Genomic DNA, 20,167 nt, shown 5'->3' with positions numbered 1-20,167 from the left:
ACGATTTTTCTGCATACATTCCAATTCTGTAACATAGGAAACTGTTAATGGTCTTGTAAATTCTTAATAGCTGTTCCTGTGGGAAAAAAAACAATAAAAAAAAACGATTGTATATAGATGACAAGTGAGAAAAAAATAGTCAAAGTTTTCTGGATGAACAACTTTTTATACGCTCATGGGAACTTGGTAGGGAATGTAGCTGCTGAGCGCTCCCAAGAAAATGAGCAATACCCAGTATTCACCAAAGTGAACAAGAAAAAGGAAAAATAAAGCTAAAAAGGAATGAAAAAAGTATGAAAAACAACAACGTGTTTCGGCTGTGACCAGGCTTCCTCAGGTGTTACCTGTTATTTTTCCTTTTTCTTGTTCACTTTGGTGAACACTGAGAATTGTTAATTTTCTTGGGAGCGCCCAGCTCTTGGCTCATTACCTTTAACAGCTAAAAGAATGCTACTCGACCGCCACGTGTGAATGCAGGCTTTCATTCTTAGATGGCTATGATGAGTCAAAAATGTAAATAACAATTAAAAAAAATTTCACATTTGAAAAATAAGAATATAAAATGCTGAATGCTTGAAAATATAACATACAAATTGCCTCTTCGTAGAGGAAGAGGACTTGAGCTCTATCTTTTAGAAGCTGCGCTCGGACACTATAGGATGGAATACGGAATAAGATGTCCCAATTTTGACTCTAGCTTCATGTCATTTTTCTTTCCTGGACTGAGTGTTAATAATTCCAACCTTGCTGGTGCCATCTTAAGAGAAGTTACCATTATCTCAGTGCAGCTGAGAATTAGAAATCTGCTTTGATAATGAGAAGTTCTGAACTCAGGACACTGGAAATGTAATTACAGAATTGAGTAAATTAGGAGTTTTTAACTAGACCTCGTACATGTCCTAATCACATCACCCACTCATTAATAATTCCCTTAGTATTACCCACTGGGTTTATACTGCGCTCCAATCCCTTATGATGGGGTTTAGATCAATGTAAAAATAATTGTATAAGTTTAACCATATTGGAATAATTTATAAAGGATTATTATTTTTAAATCTAGACAGTTCATTCAAGGGATTGGCCACTTTCTGTTAACATGTATTGGGAATCTGATTTTTTGGCACTTACTGATATGTAAGTATTACAGGTTCTCCTCCTTCTTCATAGACTGCAAAGTTTGTGTCCAGACCTATTCGTCAGCCTCTTCCAAATGAAAACACTGCACTTTAGAAATCCCCGCACTTACAGCCTTGGATGCTATTGATGAGGTTATTAAAGGGTTGTTCATTACTAAGACAACCCCTTCTCATGCCCCACATTTGGCATTGATAAAATAGAAAAGCCTATACTCACATCCCATAACGGCACCGTTCCCGTGGTGTCGGCACTCGTGGTCCCGGCGCTTTTGTGCGGTTGTATGACACATGGTGCCCGGCGCCCAATCAGCGCTGGCGTCACTGTCTCCGCCTTCTGTCAAATTGAACATGAAAAGGAAGTGAGAGAGCAGCTGGGGCCTGGACTTCCTCTTCATGTTCAATTTGTATGAAGACGGAGACAGTGACACCAGCGCTGATTGGGCGCCAAGTGTCATACAACCGCAAATAAGCCCTGGGACTGCGAGTGCCATCACCGCTGGAATGGCACCAGCACAAAGGAGCCTTTTTTTTTTTTATCAGGGCCAAGCATGGGGAATAAGAAGAGGTTGTATGAGGAATTTTCTGCCATGCTAAATGCAATTAAGCATAGAAATCATCAAGATCCGCTGCTGGCAACTCCCTGTGCAATTTCCAACCAGTTACTTTTGTCTTGTGCACAATGATAGCTGGAGATTGGCGTTGCTTACATAGTCTACAAACCATGAAGAGCCCATCAGGAGTGAATATCACACTGGAAGATTATATTGTGGGGTGGCATAGCTGGACCCTCTAGTCTTCATTCCAGGTACATCTTCATTCTAGGTACACAGATGGCTCGGCTTTACATCACATGTTTGTGGAATCATTGGTTTGGTCATTTCTCTAGGAGCCATTTTTCAACATGACAACACCAGGCTGCAGGTTGCTCCGTTGTGAGCAACCTACGTTGCCTAATCGTATTACCTTGCCTATAGCATCTCCGGACTTGTCTCCCACCGACCACATCTGGACGTCATTGACAATTACAAAGGGAGCTGCCAGCAGTGGATCTTGATTATGTGCCCAAGTTCATTCAACGTGGCAGATCATTCCTCAGGAAACTACTGTATTAATAATCTAATTGATAGCAGTCAAGTAAGTGTGAGGCCTCCTGCACATGGCACAATACTGAATAGATCATGATATTTTGAAAATATTGTTACCATTTTTTCATCATTTGCATATAATTAACATTAGTATCCATCCCATGTTTTCCAGAATTCCACAACTTTTCTTTTTGGTGCTTCAATTTTGATGTTGATTTTGATGTATTAGAAAGTGCGAAAAAATCACGTTCCCAACACATTAATAAAGATAAAAGTGGAGAACTCCTTTAAAATATTCTACTTTCACTGTATATGAATGTTTTTATCAATTGCAGTAGTAAAGTGAATACGATGGTCAGCGTTCTGTCTTTCCACTTCGGAATATACATCCATGTCTTTCTTGTCTCTTGATCAGGAACATATGATCCAAAATGAGGTCTCCATTCTGAGAAGAGTGAAGCATCCCAACATCGTCCTGCTCATTGAGGAGATGGACATGCCCAACGAGCTGTACCTAGTGATGGAGCTAGTGAAGGTCAGCGGCCATGCCTTATCCACGACTTTAAATCGAAGCCTTTATGTTGTAATTCTTCATTATTTTGGTAGAAGTGAATGAAAAGACTCTGGTTTAGATACAGAAGCTGCATTCGCACATCAGTATCTTGGTCAGTATGTTGCATTGGTACCAGGGCAGCCATTGCCGAAGCACCCGCCAGCATGCTTTGCTATTAAGGAAGCGTGCCACGTGGCACTATGCCACCATGGTCCACGTGTAACAGCATGCATGACCCTGATTTACACGCAATAGGTGGGTAAAAAAAAACCGGATGTCATACGGACACCATCAGTATGACTTTCCTTTTTAACAGATCCATTGCATTTACATAGGAAACCTTGTAATTTTTTTTTTTAACTTTTGATCCATAAAATCAGACATACAAATACAATATCGTCCAATTTTTTCTGCATGAAAAAGGCATGATTTTTCATACGGTCATCCGAACCCGGCCTGAATACATCAGAAGGAGCTGACCAGTCTCTCTGCTAGTTTACTACAATGTAATGGTAGACTTTTTACATGATGGGACACCAGTGCGACCAACTGAGCCATTTATGGCAACGCTAGGCAAAGACTAAAGGCTCGCTCACACCAGCTTATACGTCGGACCAGTGGTGTCTGATTTTTAGCAGAAAGCACTCAGCGGTGCTGATGACCGAATTTTTTCACTTATGGAATCTGCCGGTGAAAAAAAATCGCAGCATACTGCAATTTCACTCTGAAATCAGAAGAATCAAGTCTATGGGTGCGTGGAACTCATCAGCCTGCACTCGGATGACATCTGAATGTAGTCCAATTTCTGACAGAATGGAGAAGATGGAGAAATTTTGTTCTCCATCTTCTCATTGTCCTCTGATTGTATCATCTGAAAGAATTGGATGACACTATGCTGACACTCTGAACAAACCTTAGGCCACATTCACGCGTTCAGTATTTGGTCAGTATTTCCAATCAGTACATGAGAAGGGGGCTTACATACAAAATTATAGATATCGTTAACAGTAAACAAATTTACAATGACAGACCGGTACAGAGAGGAGGGGACCCTGTCCTTGCGGACTTACATTCTACGGGATAGTGGGGAAGAGACAGAAGGTCGGGGGAGCCGCAGCTCTGATGGTGATGCGGCGGCTCGGGCGGTGGCGAGGCGGTAGAATGGTTATTGCAGGCTGTAAGCTTTCCTGAAAAGATGGGTTTTCAGGTTCCGTTTGTAGGATCCGAGGGTGGTGGATAATCGGACGTGTTGAGGCATGGCATTCCAGAGGATAGGGGATAGTCGGGAGAAATCTTGGAGGCGGTTGTGTGAGGAACGAATAAGTGTTGAGGAAAGTAGGAGGTCTTGGGAGGATCGAAGATTATGTGAGGGAAGATATTGGAAGATTAGTTCAGGGAGGGGAAAGGTTGTAGATGGCTTTGTAGGTCAGTGTTAGTAGTTTGAACTAGATTCGTTGGGGAATTGGGAGCCTGTGGAGGGATTTGCAGAGGGGAGGGACGGGAGTAGTGAGGAGAGAGGTGGATTAGTCAGGCAGCAGAATTGAGGACAGACTGGAGTGGTGCAAGAGAGTTGGCAGGGAGGCCACAGAGGAGAGTGTTGCAGTAGTCAAGGCTGGAGATAATGAGGGCATGTACAAGAGTTTTCGTAGATTGAGGGCTGAGAAAGGCACGGATTCTGGAAATATTTTTGAGTTGGAGGCGACAGGAGGTGGCAAGAGTTTGGTCGTATGGTTTGAAGGACAAGGCAGAGTCAAGGGTTACTCCGAGGCAGCAGATTTCAGGTGCGGGAGAGAGCATGATGCCGTTTACCATAATAGATACAGAAGATTGGGTAGGGAAGATACACGAGATGGAGGAAAGATAATGAGTTCAGTTTTGTCTACATTGAGTTTTAGGAAGCGAGAGGTGAAAAAGGAGGATATGGCTGATAGACACTCCGGGATTCTGGGCAGCAGAGAGGTGACATCTGGGCCAGAGAGGTAGATCTGAGTGTCATCTGCATACAGGTGGTACTGGAAGCCATGGGACTTTATAAGTTGTCATAGGCCAAGATTATAGATGGAAAAAAGTAGGGCCTGAGGACAGAGCCTTGGGGGAGTCCAACAGAGAGGGGGCGGGATGAGGAGGTAGTGTGGGAGTGGGAAACGCTGAATGGGCGGTCAGAAAGGTATGAGGCAATCCAGGACAGGGCAAGGTCTTTGATGCCAAGGGAAGAAAGAATTTGTAGCAGTAGGCAGTGGTCGACTGTGTCAAAGGCAGAGAACAGGTCGAGAAGGAGGAGGATGGAGAACTGTTTGTTAGCTTTGGCTGTGAGTAAGTCATTAGTTTGGTCATTAATTTTGGTCAGGGCAGTTTCAGTGGAGTGGTGGGGGCAGAAGCCAGATTGCAGGATGTCAAGGAGGGAGTTAAGGCCCCATCACACACAGCGATATCGCCAGAGAGATCGCTCATTTTGTGACGCCACAGTGATATCGCTGTGTGTGACATGGATCAGCGACCGCCCCCCCTGCCAGGTATCGCTGATCGCGCTCGAACGTCCTGGGCCGTTTTATGACTGTTGGTCTCCCGCTGGCCAGCACGCATCGCTGCGTGTGGCAGTGAGAGACCAGCGACGCTGGACTCCAATGTAAACAGCGGGTATCTAAGAGCCGCGTGACTCTTAGATACCCACTGTTTACATTGGAAACCAGCTTCCTCGCTGGTCCTGATCGCTGGACGGACTGTCTATGTGACAGCTCACCAGCGATCAGCTATGTCCCAGCGATCCCATCCATGTCGGATCGTTGGTGGGATCGCTGGGACATCGTTATGTGTAACGGGGCCTTTAGATGAGAGGTGGGAGGAAAGTTGTGCATGGACATGCTGTTCAAGGAGTTTGGAAGCAAACGGGAGCAGTGATATGGGGCGATAGCTGGGCATAGCAGTTAGGTCAAGGTTTGATTTTTTTGAGGATGGGTGTTATGGTGGCATGTTTGAAGGCAGAGGGGAAGGTACCAGAAGATAGGGATAGGTTGAAGAGATGGGATAGGGCTGGAATGATCATGTTAGTGAGGTTGGGGAGCAGGTGGGAAGGGATGGGGTCAAGTGCACAGGTGGTGAGGTGTGATTTGGAAAGGAGATGAGAAAGCTCTCCTTCAGTGATGTTGGAGAGGGAGGTTATTACGGAAGGGCAGAGGTCTGGTAAGTGGTGTGGTTGGGGTGGTGGAACAGTAAAAGTTTGCCTTGTTTGGTCGATCTTGTTTTTGAAGTAGGTGGCAAAGTCCTCAGCAGAGATGAGTGGAATTGGAGGTGGCAGTGGTGGGCGGAGGAGAGAGTTAAATGTGCTGAACAGTTGTTTTGGGTTGTGGGATAATGAAGATACAAGGTTTGTGAAATAGGTCTGTTTAAAATACTGACCAAATACTGAACGTGTGAACGTGGCCTAAGGCTAAGACTGCACAGTGACTTAGGCTGAGACACAAATCTCATGGCCAAAGATGCAGCTGCTACATTGCAGTATATTGCACGATAATAGGGCTGCACTGCGACAAACAAGGTGCTGCAACTGACTTAAGTCACAAAATGTCAGTACCATTTGGATTTTTTGGCAACTTGTTTGCTGCAGTATACAAGGGATTACAGTTCGATCCCGTTCACTTGCATTGTAATGTGATGTAGCAGCGACATTCCGCAATCTGCAGCCAAAACATGTTGCACTAAAGTTGTCGTGTAGCCACAGCCTAACTGTGCTTTAGTTACCCGTACTGGGTCCAGCACCAAGTCTCCGCCGCTGCCCCCTTTCTATGTTGTTTGTCTGCAGCGCTGACATCATGTTGACAGTGCTGCATCCAATCACTGAGTTTATTGGCTCTGATGTAGTTAATGAGCTGCAGCATTGTCAATGTGAAGTCAGCACTGCAGACAAACAACAGTCCACCGCAGCGGTGGAGACACTGGACTCGGGGAGGGTAAGTAAAGGGCAGGTTGCTTGTTTAACTCTGAACTGCACCTGGGGATAATGGTTCATTGAAAATGGAAAACCCCTTTAAATTTGGAAGAGGCATAGGTAGTTTGATTTTTCTGCCAGATCCTGTGTTGAATATTCTCTACTAGTGGTCCTGCTCCTTTTACAATAATATTTCTATAAAATGGCTCCATGGAATCATATAAAACAACTTGTAGGTCAAAACTAATCGTCATATTGGAAACCAGTGTCCATAGAGTCGTGGAGGATTACTGACAACTGCTGCCATCTGGTGGTGATGGGCAACATCACTATTTTCACACCCGCAGATCTCATCTCCCAAAGTGCCGAGCACAGCTAGGTAATGTTGGAACAGCTTCCGCTCAGGACACCTTGCATTACACAAATCAAAGTATAAAACAAGTACGGTACTTATTTAATTTTTCTTCCTATTTACAGTTCTAAGTCATATCTACTAATAAGAAAATGTGTCAGGTTGACTGAAACCAGTGATGCTGTGGGTCTTACTCAAATTAGATCTGTAAAATATCAAATATCTTAATTAATTGCATTTTGACTGCAGTAAATGAAAACATATACTTTACATTGGTGACTAGAACAAGTAAAGGAATAGCAGAAAAGTAGTTACACCATGGAATAGCAGATTGTGTCTTTTTATACAGTTATTGTTGTAGTTAATAAATAATTTTTTATAATCTGATGAGGAAAGGAAACTTTGCAGTCTGGGTTTCCATTCTGTGCTGCTGCCACATGTTCCCACGAATGGTGGGCAATGGCCACGTATTCCTGTGGATAAACAGAAGAGTTCTTATTAAAGGCTATGGACACTTTTGAGATAGAAAGAAAATATTTTAGGTGTGTTAGTGTGGTTACTAGAGATGGGAGAATTGGTTCTCAGGACTCCAAGCCAAGAATACCGGAAGGTAAAGAGACTTGCAGGGATCCCAGATTACTGACCTGGACGATGGACCAGAGTCCTTTAAGTCACTTCTCCCTTCTCTAGTGGTTACCTTTAGTTAATAAAATTGCACTAAGTTTCAGTCTGCATTTTTCATCCAATTTCAGAACCCCTGATATGCAGTTTGCAGACTGATCCAAGTTTCAGATTGGTCTCCTGTTGGAGTGTCTTTCCCTGTAATATAAGCTGGATGAGAGTTCATATCTCATGTGTCAGCACAGCTCCAACTCCACACTAATCTCCTTTTCTTCTGTTTTCTCCTTGTCTATAGCGTGCTGTTTATGCCCCTTCTGAGATCTTTTATCTCCTCTGCGGATCTGGTACAACTCACTCCCTGCTGCTACCTCTAAGTGCTCATACTCACTTGCGAGAGACTCGCACAATTCTCACAAAAACCCAGCACTGGGGCCGGCGCATGCAGCTATATAGAAATGCATGTAGCTGCACGCTCCAGTCCGAGTGCCGGCGGCAGTGCTCTCTTCTCTCACAGATAGACGAGTCTCGCACATCAATACCCGGCACTCGGATCGGAGTGTTCAGCTGCATAGAAATACATGTAGCTGAGCGCTCCGATCCAAGTGCCGGCGGCAGTGACAGGTATTGATATGCGAGACTCGTCCGAGTTTCTCGCATGTGAGTATGAGCCCTTAGAGATAGCAGCAGGGAGTGAGTTTTACCCAGATCTGCAGAGGAGATAAAAGATCTCAGAAAGGCCATAAACAACACACTATAGACAAGGAGAAAACAGACTAAAAGGAGATTAGTGTGGAGTTGGAGCTGTTCTGACATATATGTGATATGAGCTCTCATTCAGCCAATAATAAAGGGAAAGACACTCCAACAGGAGACAATTCTGAAACTTGGATCAGAAATACAGACACTACCTCAGGAAAATCAACTTTTTTTTTTTCAATTAAGACTATTTAGAAAGTTGCTTACAGAAAACTTATGTCCAAAACCCGTCATGTCCACACTAAACCCATATCTGCAGGTAAATAGTTTAAAATGTTGCCTGACTGCCTTACTGAAAGCTCAGCTACAGCTAGAGAATTAATGTACATCCTCCCGGCAGCCACTCACTGGCAGTAATAGGCCAAGTGATAAGTCACTAAAGTGTTAGCAGTGGCTGTAACTGCTCCCTAAAACTTTGATTGACAGCTCACTCAGCACAGAGGCGCTGCAGAGCAGGCTGTCAAAGTGTCTGGGAGTTAACATATAGTGAGCAAAGACTAATGATTGATTGCAGTTATTTATTCCAAAGGGTGTGCAACCAAGTTTTAAGTTGAGGGTACCAACAATTTTGTCTGGCCCATTTTTGGAGTTTTGTATGAAATTATGTCTAATTTGCATTTTTTTTTTCTCTTTTTTGTGTTTTTCCAATACGCACAAAGGAAATAAACATGCTTCTCACAAAACATGTGTAATTGCAATAATTTTTTGTAAGAAATACAACATTTTCTGGCACAATTTCAAGGGTGCAAACTTTTGCCCGCGACTGCAAATTCATTTTTCTCCCGGCAGCTGCACTTCCAGTAAGGCGGCCAGGCAGCATTATATCACTATTTATCTGCAGATTAATAATATAACAGCCAGTAAAGAGCATTTTTGCACGAGACAAGGTATACAAAGCCTTTAAGATCATGCTTCCATCAGCCACCACATGGGGGCGCTATCTCACCCACAAGTGGCCAGCACAGTATGAAGATCCAGCTGTCAATTGATGCCAAAGAGCACTTTATTGAAAGGAGGCTGACGATATGTCTGCTAATTTGAGTCAGGATTATTTTACCCTATAAACAGATTATTATTTTACTGTGTTTATAATATGTCTTCAGGAGATTGATTATTTTGTCTTTTTCAGGGCGGGGATCTGTTCGACGCCATTACCTCTACTAACAAATACACAGAACGAGATGCCAATGGGATGCTCTACAACTTAATGAGCGCCATCAAGTATCTGCACAGCCTGAACATTGTTCATCGGGATATCAAACCTGAAAATTTATTGGTAAGTTCCACAAGAACATGATGGAAAAATACAAAGATTGGTTCTTACTAGTGATGTTATTCAAGCATGCCAAAGTCACTCGGTTAGCACACGAGCATGCTCAGATAACACCTTATCTCATCACCAGTTCTTACTCTTCCGATAAAGCACTTGCTCACCAGCCCGGTATGTATCATACTATCTTTTGCTACATCTGTGGTGTAAATCATAGGCTATACAGCGGGTATTTGACTTATGGTACTGTTACGATCGCGGACGCAGCGTGGCTTACAGCCAACGCTCCCGTGTCGTTGAGCTATAACGACGACGGGGTATGTGTCCCAGGCGGTCATGGAATGTGGACCCACTGGACCACAGGGGGGACCCGGACCTACCCGGACTAGGGAAAGTTAGTGACCGGGGTCTGTGACAGCTGAGCGTGTGGACAAGATGGCCATAAGCAGGACTAAAAAATAAAAAACACCGCACAACTTCAGGTATGAAGAAAAAATAAAGTTTACTGAAATAAGGCAAAAACATAGAAACACCAGGTTCCGGAGTATGCACATCATGAAGGAAACCCATCTCAGGTTGACAGGCGAAGCAGGAGGTCATCATGGGTTGACGCGGTCCAGGTTTGTCTGGCACGGGCTTACCAGGGGGGACCGCACGTGCGGGTGGTCATGAAGCGCAGCAGATCCACGCACGCATGTACGGCAACGGGCGCAGCACAGGCACAGCAGGAGAACGTCAGGCGCCGACCACAGGCGGACTTCAGATGATGGCAGAGGTCATCACGGGTAAGACCCTAGGGAACCGGCAGGATAACAGAACAGTACTCGGATAGCGCAGGTCCAGGAGTGGTGGCACTACAGCATCGGGCATAGGCTGGTCAGATCCAGGACTCGCAGGTGGGATCGTCGCCAGGGAGCAGAGCTGGAAACTCCCGGAAACCATGGAGGATTCCATCCAGGAAGGAGAACGGGACCGGCTTAAGAGCACAACTTGGACCACCAGAACTACAGACTGGATATCTGAACGCAGGCTGGACATCAGAACTCAGAGACATCCGGACTCAGGTCGGACATCAGGAAGACATCTGGTGGACATCTGGAAGGGGTCGTCAGACACGGGACATCATGCGGTGGACGACAGGCTCCGGATGAGAGACCATGGTCATCAGGCTCCGGACATCTGGAAGCGACCTAGAAAGTTCCCAAGCGGTCTGGTGCAAACCCTACCGGGTTGGACAGGAGCCGGCAGGGAATTGCACCGAATTCCCAGCTGAGTACTGAGTAGCAGAAACTCAGCGGACACACTGGACTCCTACTTCCTAGATGAACCCAGGTTAGATCACGGAAAGTCAGGTAACAAAGAGTCTCAGTCACTGGGCACAGGGTTCAAGGCACGGAAGGACCTCTGGAACATCACACAGTGAGCACAGTTCAGACAGGGTCAGGTAAAGGAGCAGACCCAGGAAACAACACATAACATACACGGGGCCTCGATATGCAGCCTCCAGGAAGGGCGATCTGGGTATTACTGCCCCCAGGGCAGGCGGAGAAACAAGACACAATTCAGACAGGCCTGGATATGCAGCCTCCAGGAAAGGCGATCTGAGTATTATGCCCCCAGAGCAGGCCAAGATACAAGACACAGTTCACAGAGGGATAAAGAGCAACAGCTCCCTCAGAACTGAACAGAATCAGAGCAGGAGCAGAACACAGACTCACATGGCAAGGTTCAGGAACTCAATGCGAAGCTCTGGCAATGCCTTAAAGGGGGAGAGACCTTTATATAGGAGCTGCCACACAGCCATAGGCTGGAGCAGCAATTGTAGCACACACCCTTTCCTGATAAAAGGAAGGGAGGTGTGGCCGCACGTGCCCTAAGCAAGACAGAACATAATCAGCAATGCAAAGGACATCTGGCAGAAGCTGAAGCCTGAACACACGTGGTAAGACACGCAATGTGTAGCAGAGCTATTAACCCACGGGTGGCTGCCAGGGACCGCACACACGGGTGGTCATGCAGCGCAGAGGAACCACGCACGCATGTACGGCTCTATGCGGCGGGGCCGGACACTGGGCAGCATCCACACAGATAACTGACAACAGCATTCCAGCACATTAGAGGGAAAAAGAGCGAAGGGTTAAAGCCGAGATGCAGAGTAACGCTATGAATCAAGGTCCAAACACAGCGGCGTTACAGGTATATAGTATTTGTGCTATGAAGAATGACTGTTCATAGCCTCGTAGCTGCTGCTAGCCAATTGGCCATGGGTATAAGGGTATTATTTGTTTTCCATGCTTCATTCACAGTGCCATGCGTCAGGCTGGGTCTCTTCATGTGGAGTAACATGAAGCTTGTGAGTCCCAATACAAAATCTTCAGCAGAGCCCCAATTATCACGGGACTTTAATAGTATTGGTCTTTTCATATAGACCAAAGGGACCATTTGGGACTCTTAGGTTCAGGGGGGATTTCACTTTTGGAAAAGTGGACCGCAAGCATTTTCTTGTGATGTAAGACATCAGAATCAGATAGCACTCACCTTTCTCCGCTCCAGTGCTGCCTCTCCCACACAGCTCCAGTCTCAGTGTCATCAAGTTGACAGTTTTCATCACCGCTGCAGACAGTCACTAAGCTCATAGACTCATGCCTTCTACATCGACTGAGTTCATTGAATGGATTCAGCAATGACGTCAACTGTCGACGTGATTTCTCCACTGCAGCCAAAAACAGTGAGATCGAAGCAGAGGCGGATTATGGGAAACATTTTGGGTCCTCTTTTCTAAAATTGGAAAAACCCTTTCCATTGTCATGCATGAATCAAGATCTCCTACTATTCCTGTTGGAGAACCCTGCTCATGGACCTTCATGTAATATTCTTCTTTGCCAGTGCACAGATTTAACGTAAAGAGTAGATTACAAAGTAAAAGTGGTGGTAGAACACACTTCACTATTAAAGGGTTATTCCGATCGTAGGCGGAAGTTTTGGAAGCAGTATACACAGTGTTTCGGTAACTACTATCCACTGGTATGGTAGATACAGAAATAAAATAGTTCCGCCTCACTTGGCTGTGTCCAGAATAGCGCCATCTGTGGCCGGGGGTTGGACGCTCATATTCGAGTCTCAGCCATGGACAGTTTAGATAGATGGGAGTAACTTTGTAAGTGATGTTCTTCTCCTGGAAATCCTCTGTACATGGTGTCGTCTAAAGTTATGGATAAGGGGAAAACACCCCCCAGGTTAGGGCAAAGACAGATTTTAAGTCAAGACGACACAAAACCCAGTCTATTTATTAAAAAATGTCCTAACTGTTGAAAGTTGGCACTAGGCAAAACTTGGTCTTTAGGAGGAGGGAAACGTAGAAGATAGCTGCACTTGGACAAGGTCAGTTACTTCGATGCCAATTTTCATGTGCCTAGCAGTTAGCATAATAATTGAGTTCGCGCTCATTAAAGACTAGGATTTATCATGCTCTTCTAGGTGAGATATATATTTAATTATACATAGAAGGGTTTATGGCAGAGCGGTAGCGATCGTGTCAGCGGTCATTAATAGTATGAGACACAATAAGAACAGAAGTCTCTAGGGGTCTTGGCTCACACATTAGTTCTCAGGCAATCTTTCTACAGACTGAACTTTTGACAGATTTAGCCTGCAGCATGTTTTAATGGGGAGAAACACCTGGAACAAAAAAGAAAGCATTAAAAATGTAGAAGTGGTCCCACATGATATCCAAAAGATGTAAAGTCACATTTTTAGGGTAAGATGTGCCCATAAATTGTAAGCTATATTTCAATATTAAAAGTAAAAGACACAACAAGGCTACATATTGGGCAAATACATGTAATTCATGCTCCCCTCTCTTTCTTTATAGAATCTGACTAATCTATAGTCTGTGCGCCACGCTAAGTTGAGTAATGCAGCTAAACATAGCGTGGCACACACCATCAGTGAACTGCGCTGATACAGGTCTGTGATGACACAGCAATTTATCTTAATTAACCAGATGTCTATTTTCAGCAAGCCAGGAGGAATAGACTGTTCTCTATATGTTGACTTTTGAATTTATTTGTTTCTTTCTTGTTGATCAAGAAAACACAGACTTTTGTTCATAAAAACCTGTAATATTGATTTGTAAGTTGACATTCGATGTAACATATCGTGCTGTTATCCTGGATAATTAGTGATACAGGGTTATTCAGTAATGATGTTTGCTGATATGTTGATTACACATTGTCCAGGCCAGCCAGCTTCTTGACTTGCAAAACAGAGGAGGAAAAACTATGCAAATTATACTAAATAATCAAATAACGCGAGTTGTTGTCATCACCTTTCTTCCGTTTGACCTGTGAATGCTGGATGAAGGACAGTTCTTAACTATAAAAAGAGGTTCTATACCTTCAGACATCCAGACAGCCAAAAGATACAGAAAACCAAAGAACCAGAGACTCTCTACATGACAGCAGCAAAGAAATCATGGCTCCATCACAAGGGACACAGATTTGTCATTCTACAGGATGCCAGATTAGGGGACCACAGCCTTGGCTGGAAGACTACAGATCTGCTCCATTGACCATTGCTGAACCAGGGATACGTTTAAGGTAGTCAGGATTTGGACCCACCAGTCACCTGAGCCCCATGGATACATTTGGAAAATCAAGGAACGAGACCCAGCGGTCACCAGGCTGCATTGAGATGTTCGGAGAAGCCAGGTTGTGACCCTCCGGTCAACTGCCTTTGTACCTCAATGGACTGTCATCTTCCTAAGATTGTCGTTACCTCCTCTCTGTGCGTGCCACAGGTGGGGTATTCAGCCCAGGAAGCTCTGAAGTCACAGCTGTTCTTATCCCGGCAAGTCAGCGGAAGGTTGAGACTCTGTAATGTGCACCATCTTGGGTATTTTGCTGGGATTGCTCTACATGTTATTTGCCTGTTTTCTGGTTCAATAAAGTATTACCACACTATTTTACACGCACCCTGTGTCGTCTGAGTAGCATTATGCACACAATGAATGGAGAGCAGGTGTTCAGTGGGATGACCCCTGGTCCATGCAGCTTCATCTAGCGGACCAGAGCACCCGCTGATCCCCCGTGTCTCCACAAGGTCTAATCGTTCACCAGGGCAAATACTCTTTGCAGCACAGGGTAGAAGTCCTGGTAAAGAATCCAATGAGAGTGGTGCAGTGGTGCTGGCACCACTTTTCATAGTACTATAGTATCTGCAGGTGTTTTAGCAATGCAGTACCTGTGAAAATACATATAATAGAGGGCTACATAAAGCACTGCGCGCATTCAACTGTAGGGGTGGAGATGAGAGTGCTCTGTAGGTATAGCTGTGACTCGTGTTAATAGCAGGTGTAGATGACCGTGTATTCAATCATTGGGTCGTGTCGATTGTGCAAATGACAGTTTCATCAAACTCTGATGAGAGTGTGATCCGAGTGTCAGCTTAGTGTTCTCCGATTCTCTCAAATGAGAAGATGGAGAAAAAAAATGTCTCCATCTTCTCCATTCTGTCAGTACGTGGAAATCGGACTGCTCTGTCATCTCGAGTGCAGTCTGATGGTTTCCATGGACTCATTGACTTGCATGGCCGAGAAAATTTGTTCGTCTGCACCTGCCCTAAAGAGAACTTTTCACCAAATCAAAAAGTGGCCAGTTTTTGCTCTTATTTCATTCCCATTGCACAACTGAGAAATCTGTTTTTAGTTCTTTTAAAATCCGCTATCTGAGAGCAGTCCGATTTCCGTGCACTGACAAAATGGAGAAGGTGAATACATTTTTTTCACCATCTCGAGAGAATAAACGCTGGTGTTACCATAGCCAAATACTGCCACAATAGTCCAAGCCTTTACCTGGGCTGAATTTACAAGTCCATATTATACAGGCCGTACTTCGGCTGCAATACCTGACCTGACCACAAGACTGCTGACCGGCATGAATATCGTCCAAGTCCTATATGAGGCTATTATTTCAGGTAAGGAGACCCACGGGCAAGTGCTGTGGCCCAAGCATGGACCGTATAATGCAGACATGAGAATTCAGCCTGAAATAAACCTCTGCATTTGTAATGACCTGGTCCAGCATCAGCATCTGTGGGTAATTTTATAGGGTAATTACAGTTATGTCTCCAGCCATATGCAGCGCTTGTTAGGAAGCTCTTAGCAGGCGTTCTGCATTGCTCCAGTGATGGCTCACATATGGTGGGGCACATCTCTATCCTGATGCAGTCATTAACCCTGGTGCAATCACACTGTTATAGCATTGGTGTCCCAGAAGGTTTGCCGCACTCTAGTAATGTTGGCTAATCCTGTCCTAGGTTTCATTGTTTATCAGGGTATAAAGCGGAGAATTCTGCCAGGGTAAAAATAATATGAGGCTCCGAGATTTTGTAGATCTTTAGGTACAGATCATTTATAACTGTTGTTTAAGAACTATTCTTGTCTGGGGTTCATCCACTCATGCACATATTAGTTCTGTATTTGGAAGTAAATATATGGGGTTGGCCGCTTGGTAAAAGTTCACAGACTGTTATGATCTGGCATAAAAGACTGTAGACCTCCCATATGCCTTACCCCAGCTCCTGAAGACCCCCTGCTGCCCACTTATAGGTTGTGTAAACAGGAGCACTGCACTTTCCATGCCCATAAGATAGCGGTGGTCATGTGCTTTACAAATGTAAATATGAAGTTGCACAAAAATTACACCTTTTGGCTTTTTCACGCCATGTTTGGCCAGCTGATCTGTGGAAGAGCTGCGGTGCCCAAAAATTCATCTAAATTTTGTAGCGCACCTTACTCCAGAAATGTTACTCCAGTCTCTGACTGGAGTAATGTTTCTAATAAGGCGCATGGAAGATATATGATGCTCCAAATTCATCAAGTGACGTGCGCCTCTTAATCCTGCACGTTATCTTTATGACCAGGGTATGAAATGTCAGTCTTCATGAATCGGGGCCATATAGTGAAGCGGTATTTAATCACATTGCAGTGAGGCCATATACAACATCGGCACAACGGAAAGGCACGTCTCTTGGTCACTAAACATATTGCTCCGCTTCTATTTATTTGGCTGTGTGCTACATTGGAACCAAAAGTTGTGAGTAAATTTGGGAAAACATCGTGCAATAGAAACTTAATTATTATTAATATAGAAAAAGATATCAGACAATATCTATTGGTAACCCAAAAGGAATGCATGTTATTATATGGTGCCATACTGACAGCACTGCTTTCTCTGCACCTCTGCAACAAGCTTATGGCTGGGTATCCACAATGTGAGTTAGGTTACCCAAAACAAAAAGCCCCTTTAAAACTGCAGTTAATTATCTGTCATTTCTATATCCCTCACACACCGTTTCATAAGGGAGGCAAGTGGCTCATGTTTGCCTGTAAACATAAAATTGCATGTCCATTGGCGTCACTGCAGGTCGGAACGGTTCTCGTTGCGTTGACAGTCGGACTTTGCCGGTTTTAAAAATGCAATTGCATCAGCTAGTAATGGGTGTCTGCTGTGTAAAAGCCAGCATCCGCTGGGTATGATGCAGGCTTAGGGTATGTGCACAATACGTCCTGTTCAGGCAGATTCCGTCTGACAGAAATCATATTAGAAGAAAATAGCACCAAGAGAACCAATTGCTAAAAATATAAAGCTTTATTGAAGAAAAATTTTTAAAAGAAAGTTTATAGCTTCAGGTGATGGAATAATGACAATGGTGAGCCAGAAAAACAGGGAAGAAATAGTCTAACAGAGCTGTATGCAGAGTTAGAGAAAGTGCTGAGCAAATGAATCAATGCCTCCTGTTACCTGGAAGTTGCGGTGCCAGCTGCCCCAACACGCGTTTCGTCTGTGTCTTCTTCCAGCACTGAGCTCAGACTATTTCTACCCTTGTGTAACTCTGAATATTTACACACTTAACATTTAAACTATGTCCATGGGTATCTATTTGCACAAAGCACATGCACTTTTGAACAACTTATATTTCGTTTACCTTGCCTTGGTGTATGCCTGTTTTTGTTGTGGTTCCCTCTTTTTCTTTCTTATCATTGTCATTATTCCATCACCTGAAGCTATAAACTTTCTTTTAAAAAAATGTTCTTCAATAAAGCTTTATATTTTTAGCAATTGGTTCTTTTGGTGCTGTTTTTCTTCTGATATGATTTCTCCAGTTTTGCACTGAACCGGCCTTACTGATCCTCTCACCTCTGTATATTGATCACTTGATCAGTATATTCATTGTGGGTGTGTGCCTTGCGTATAGGATTTGCAGATTCTGCCTGAAAGCCTCCTGAAAAAGCACCAGAAAAACACCCAAAAAATGAACATATGCACAGAAATACAAAAAAAAATTTGGGCTGTCACCAATTGGCATAAAATTTCAGGTTATTGTGATTTCCATAAACAGAGTGTTAGGCGTCGGGTTCCTGCAGCGGCACAACAGGAATCCAGTGCCTCACATTCTGCGGTCTCCCTTTCTCCATCGACCGCAGAGGAACTTGCTCAGCAGCCCCGTCGCTCCGACGCTCTGCCCAGACCTGCTCTGTGTGTCTGGCTGTTGCTGCCACCTTTGGGCCAGCAATGGCAATGCAGGCTGCTCAGCAGCAAACCGCTAGTATAGACTCTAGTTGCTAACTGTGTGAATGATGACAGATGTATGGACTTGCAAATGACTCATTAAGATTCCCCTCCCTCTGATATTACATGTGTGGATAGGGAACTAGTGATAGAGTCAGCGCCAGTCAGTGGCAAGCTACAGGCCACAGTACGCATCCTCCACAGTGCTAGCGTCCGACAGTGTGCCAGCTCCCAGGCATTGTTGTATAGCGGCAGTGTCTGCAGTCAGCAGTACTTCTCGGCGTCCGCGGTTGCGACGCCACACGCACGGTAGGTCTAGAGGGACAAGGACCCTGTGTCTTAGGCCCAAGTCCTGTGACAATAAACCGTGCATTCCACTGAGTCCTGTAACGTCAACAGGCTCGGTCTTTGTATTTAACGCCTCTGCACCTCTGTGAAGGAACAGAGACCGCCCAGCGCACTCTGGGTGACGTTCAACCCGCGTGCGTTATACCGCCATATTGTGCGTCTGCCATTACATAGCAGCAGCGAAACACCTTCTGCACGGTGGACCCCGGTCGGCGAACGCACTTATTATTATGTATTATTTAGTGCGTTCTGCCGTCCCTAACACAGAGTCTATGGAGACAATTGTGACTGATAGCTGTTTCGCATGATAATCACGCTTCCTCTGGGCGGATGTCAAAAGGAGTGTGCAAATACGATTTGGCACCGGGCCCCCAAATCATGGGTTCTAAAGCCATAGTAGGGGTCATAGTTCACCTATTACAGCACTGAGATTGCTTGCAACAACCAGCCAGAAGCCTCCTTTAATTTTCGAAACTAATCATCATTGAAACATGCTCCCTGGTGACAGTATAAACGCTCTTCTTCTCATACATGATGCCTCTCTGGTTGAACTCTGCAATAAAAGTGTCTGGTTTGCACAACATTCTGAACATCAGCATCCACATCCTTCAGTGACAGCATGAAGCCATGTTGACTAACATATCTATAATTTTATTATACATTTTCAAAGGGATTTTTATGGCGAATATTACATGTTTTTATGGGGACAGATGTGTTTAACTAGATGTGGTTTCCAAAGAATCGTAAATACATTGCTGAGCTGTCATCCATGCAGACATCCTTCGCTGGCACAGAAACAGACAAGCTTGGCTCTTTCTTTGAGTCAGACGGCTGCAAAATGATGAGATCCAGTTGTAAGCGTTCATTAAAGAATTTCTGGCAAGCCGAGGATTGCATCAGAGGCTCTTGAACCAATTTGCTCTTGGAGCCATCAGCACGAGTTACAAAGAAGCACATTGACTGTGCAACCCAAAACGTTTTCTCACCATGTTGCAAAATTATTATAAATTTTACCAATACAATAAAATGATGAAAGAAAATGTTATTAAAAAATAATAAAAATAAAATGAAAATTTAGACGTTCAGCTTAAAAGGAATCTGTCACCACGTTTTTTGCAGCTCCATCTGAGAGCAGCATGAAGTAGGGGCAGAGACCTTGATTCCAGCAATGTGTCACTTACTGGGCTTCTTGCTTTAGTTTTGATAACACATTCATGAGCTCTGGCTAGCTCTTCCACCCACCATTGATTGGTATCTTTCTGTCTATGCATAATGTAGGCAGAAAGCTGCCAATCAATGGCAAGAGTGGGGTTGGACACAGTTCATCATAGAGAACACTAGCACAGGAATATGATGTTATATGATCAAAACTACAGCAAGTAGCCCAGTAAGTGACACAGTGCTGGAATGTATCAGGTTCGTTGATGCTATTTGATTGAAAAGTATAAACCTGGCGTCCAATTTAATGTAAAGAGAGCGTGTCGTTCGATTCACGCTGCACGATTGCAGCCACGTATGTTTCTCAAGGATATTCTCATTTTGTATTTGTAA

At 44.4% G+C, this 20,167-nt stretch overlaps 1 protein-coding gene across 4 annotated transcripts in view; it reads left to right on the top strand.

Annotated features, from left to right (window-relative positions):
• The window catches only part of DCLK1 (doublecortin like kinase 1), a 575,482-nt gene that overhangs the window by 464,692 nt on the left and 90,623 nt on the right, over positions 1-20,167 (top strand). For all 4 annotated transcript variants that reach the window (XM_073583217.1, XM_073583216.1, XM_073583218.1 and 1 more), the window contains 2 exons: positions 2,637-2,756; positions 9,558-9,704. In XM_073583217.1, coding sequence (XP_073439318.1) covers positions 2,637-2,756; positions 9,558-9,704 — 267 coding nt within the window. The remainder of the gene's footprint in view (positions 1-2,636; positions 2,757-9,557; positions 9,705-20,167) is intronic.

This window comes from Dendrobates tinctorius, unplaced genomic scaffold, assembly GCF_039654945.1.
Source record: "Dendrobates tinctorius isolate UK_male_01 unplaced genomic scaffold, ASM3965494v1 ptg000075l, whole genome shotgun sequence".
NCBI lineage: Eukaryota > Metazoa > Chordata > Amphibia > Anura > Dendrobatidae > Dendrobates > Dendrobates tinctorius.
Note: the sequence above shows the minus strand (reverse complement) of the source record. Positions and strands in the feature narration are given on the sequence as shown.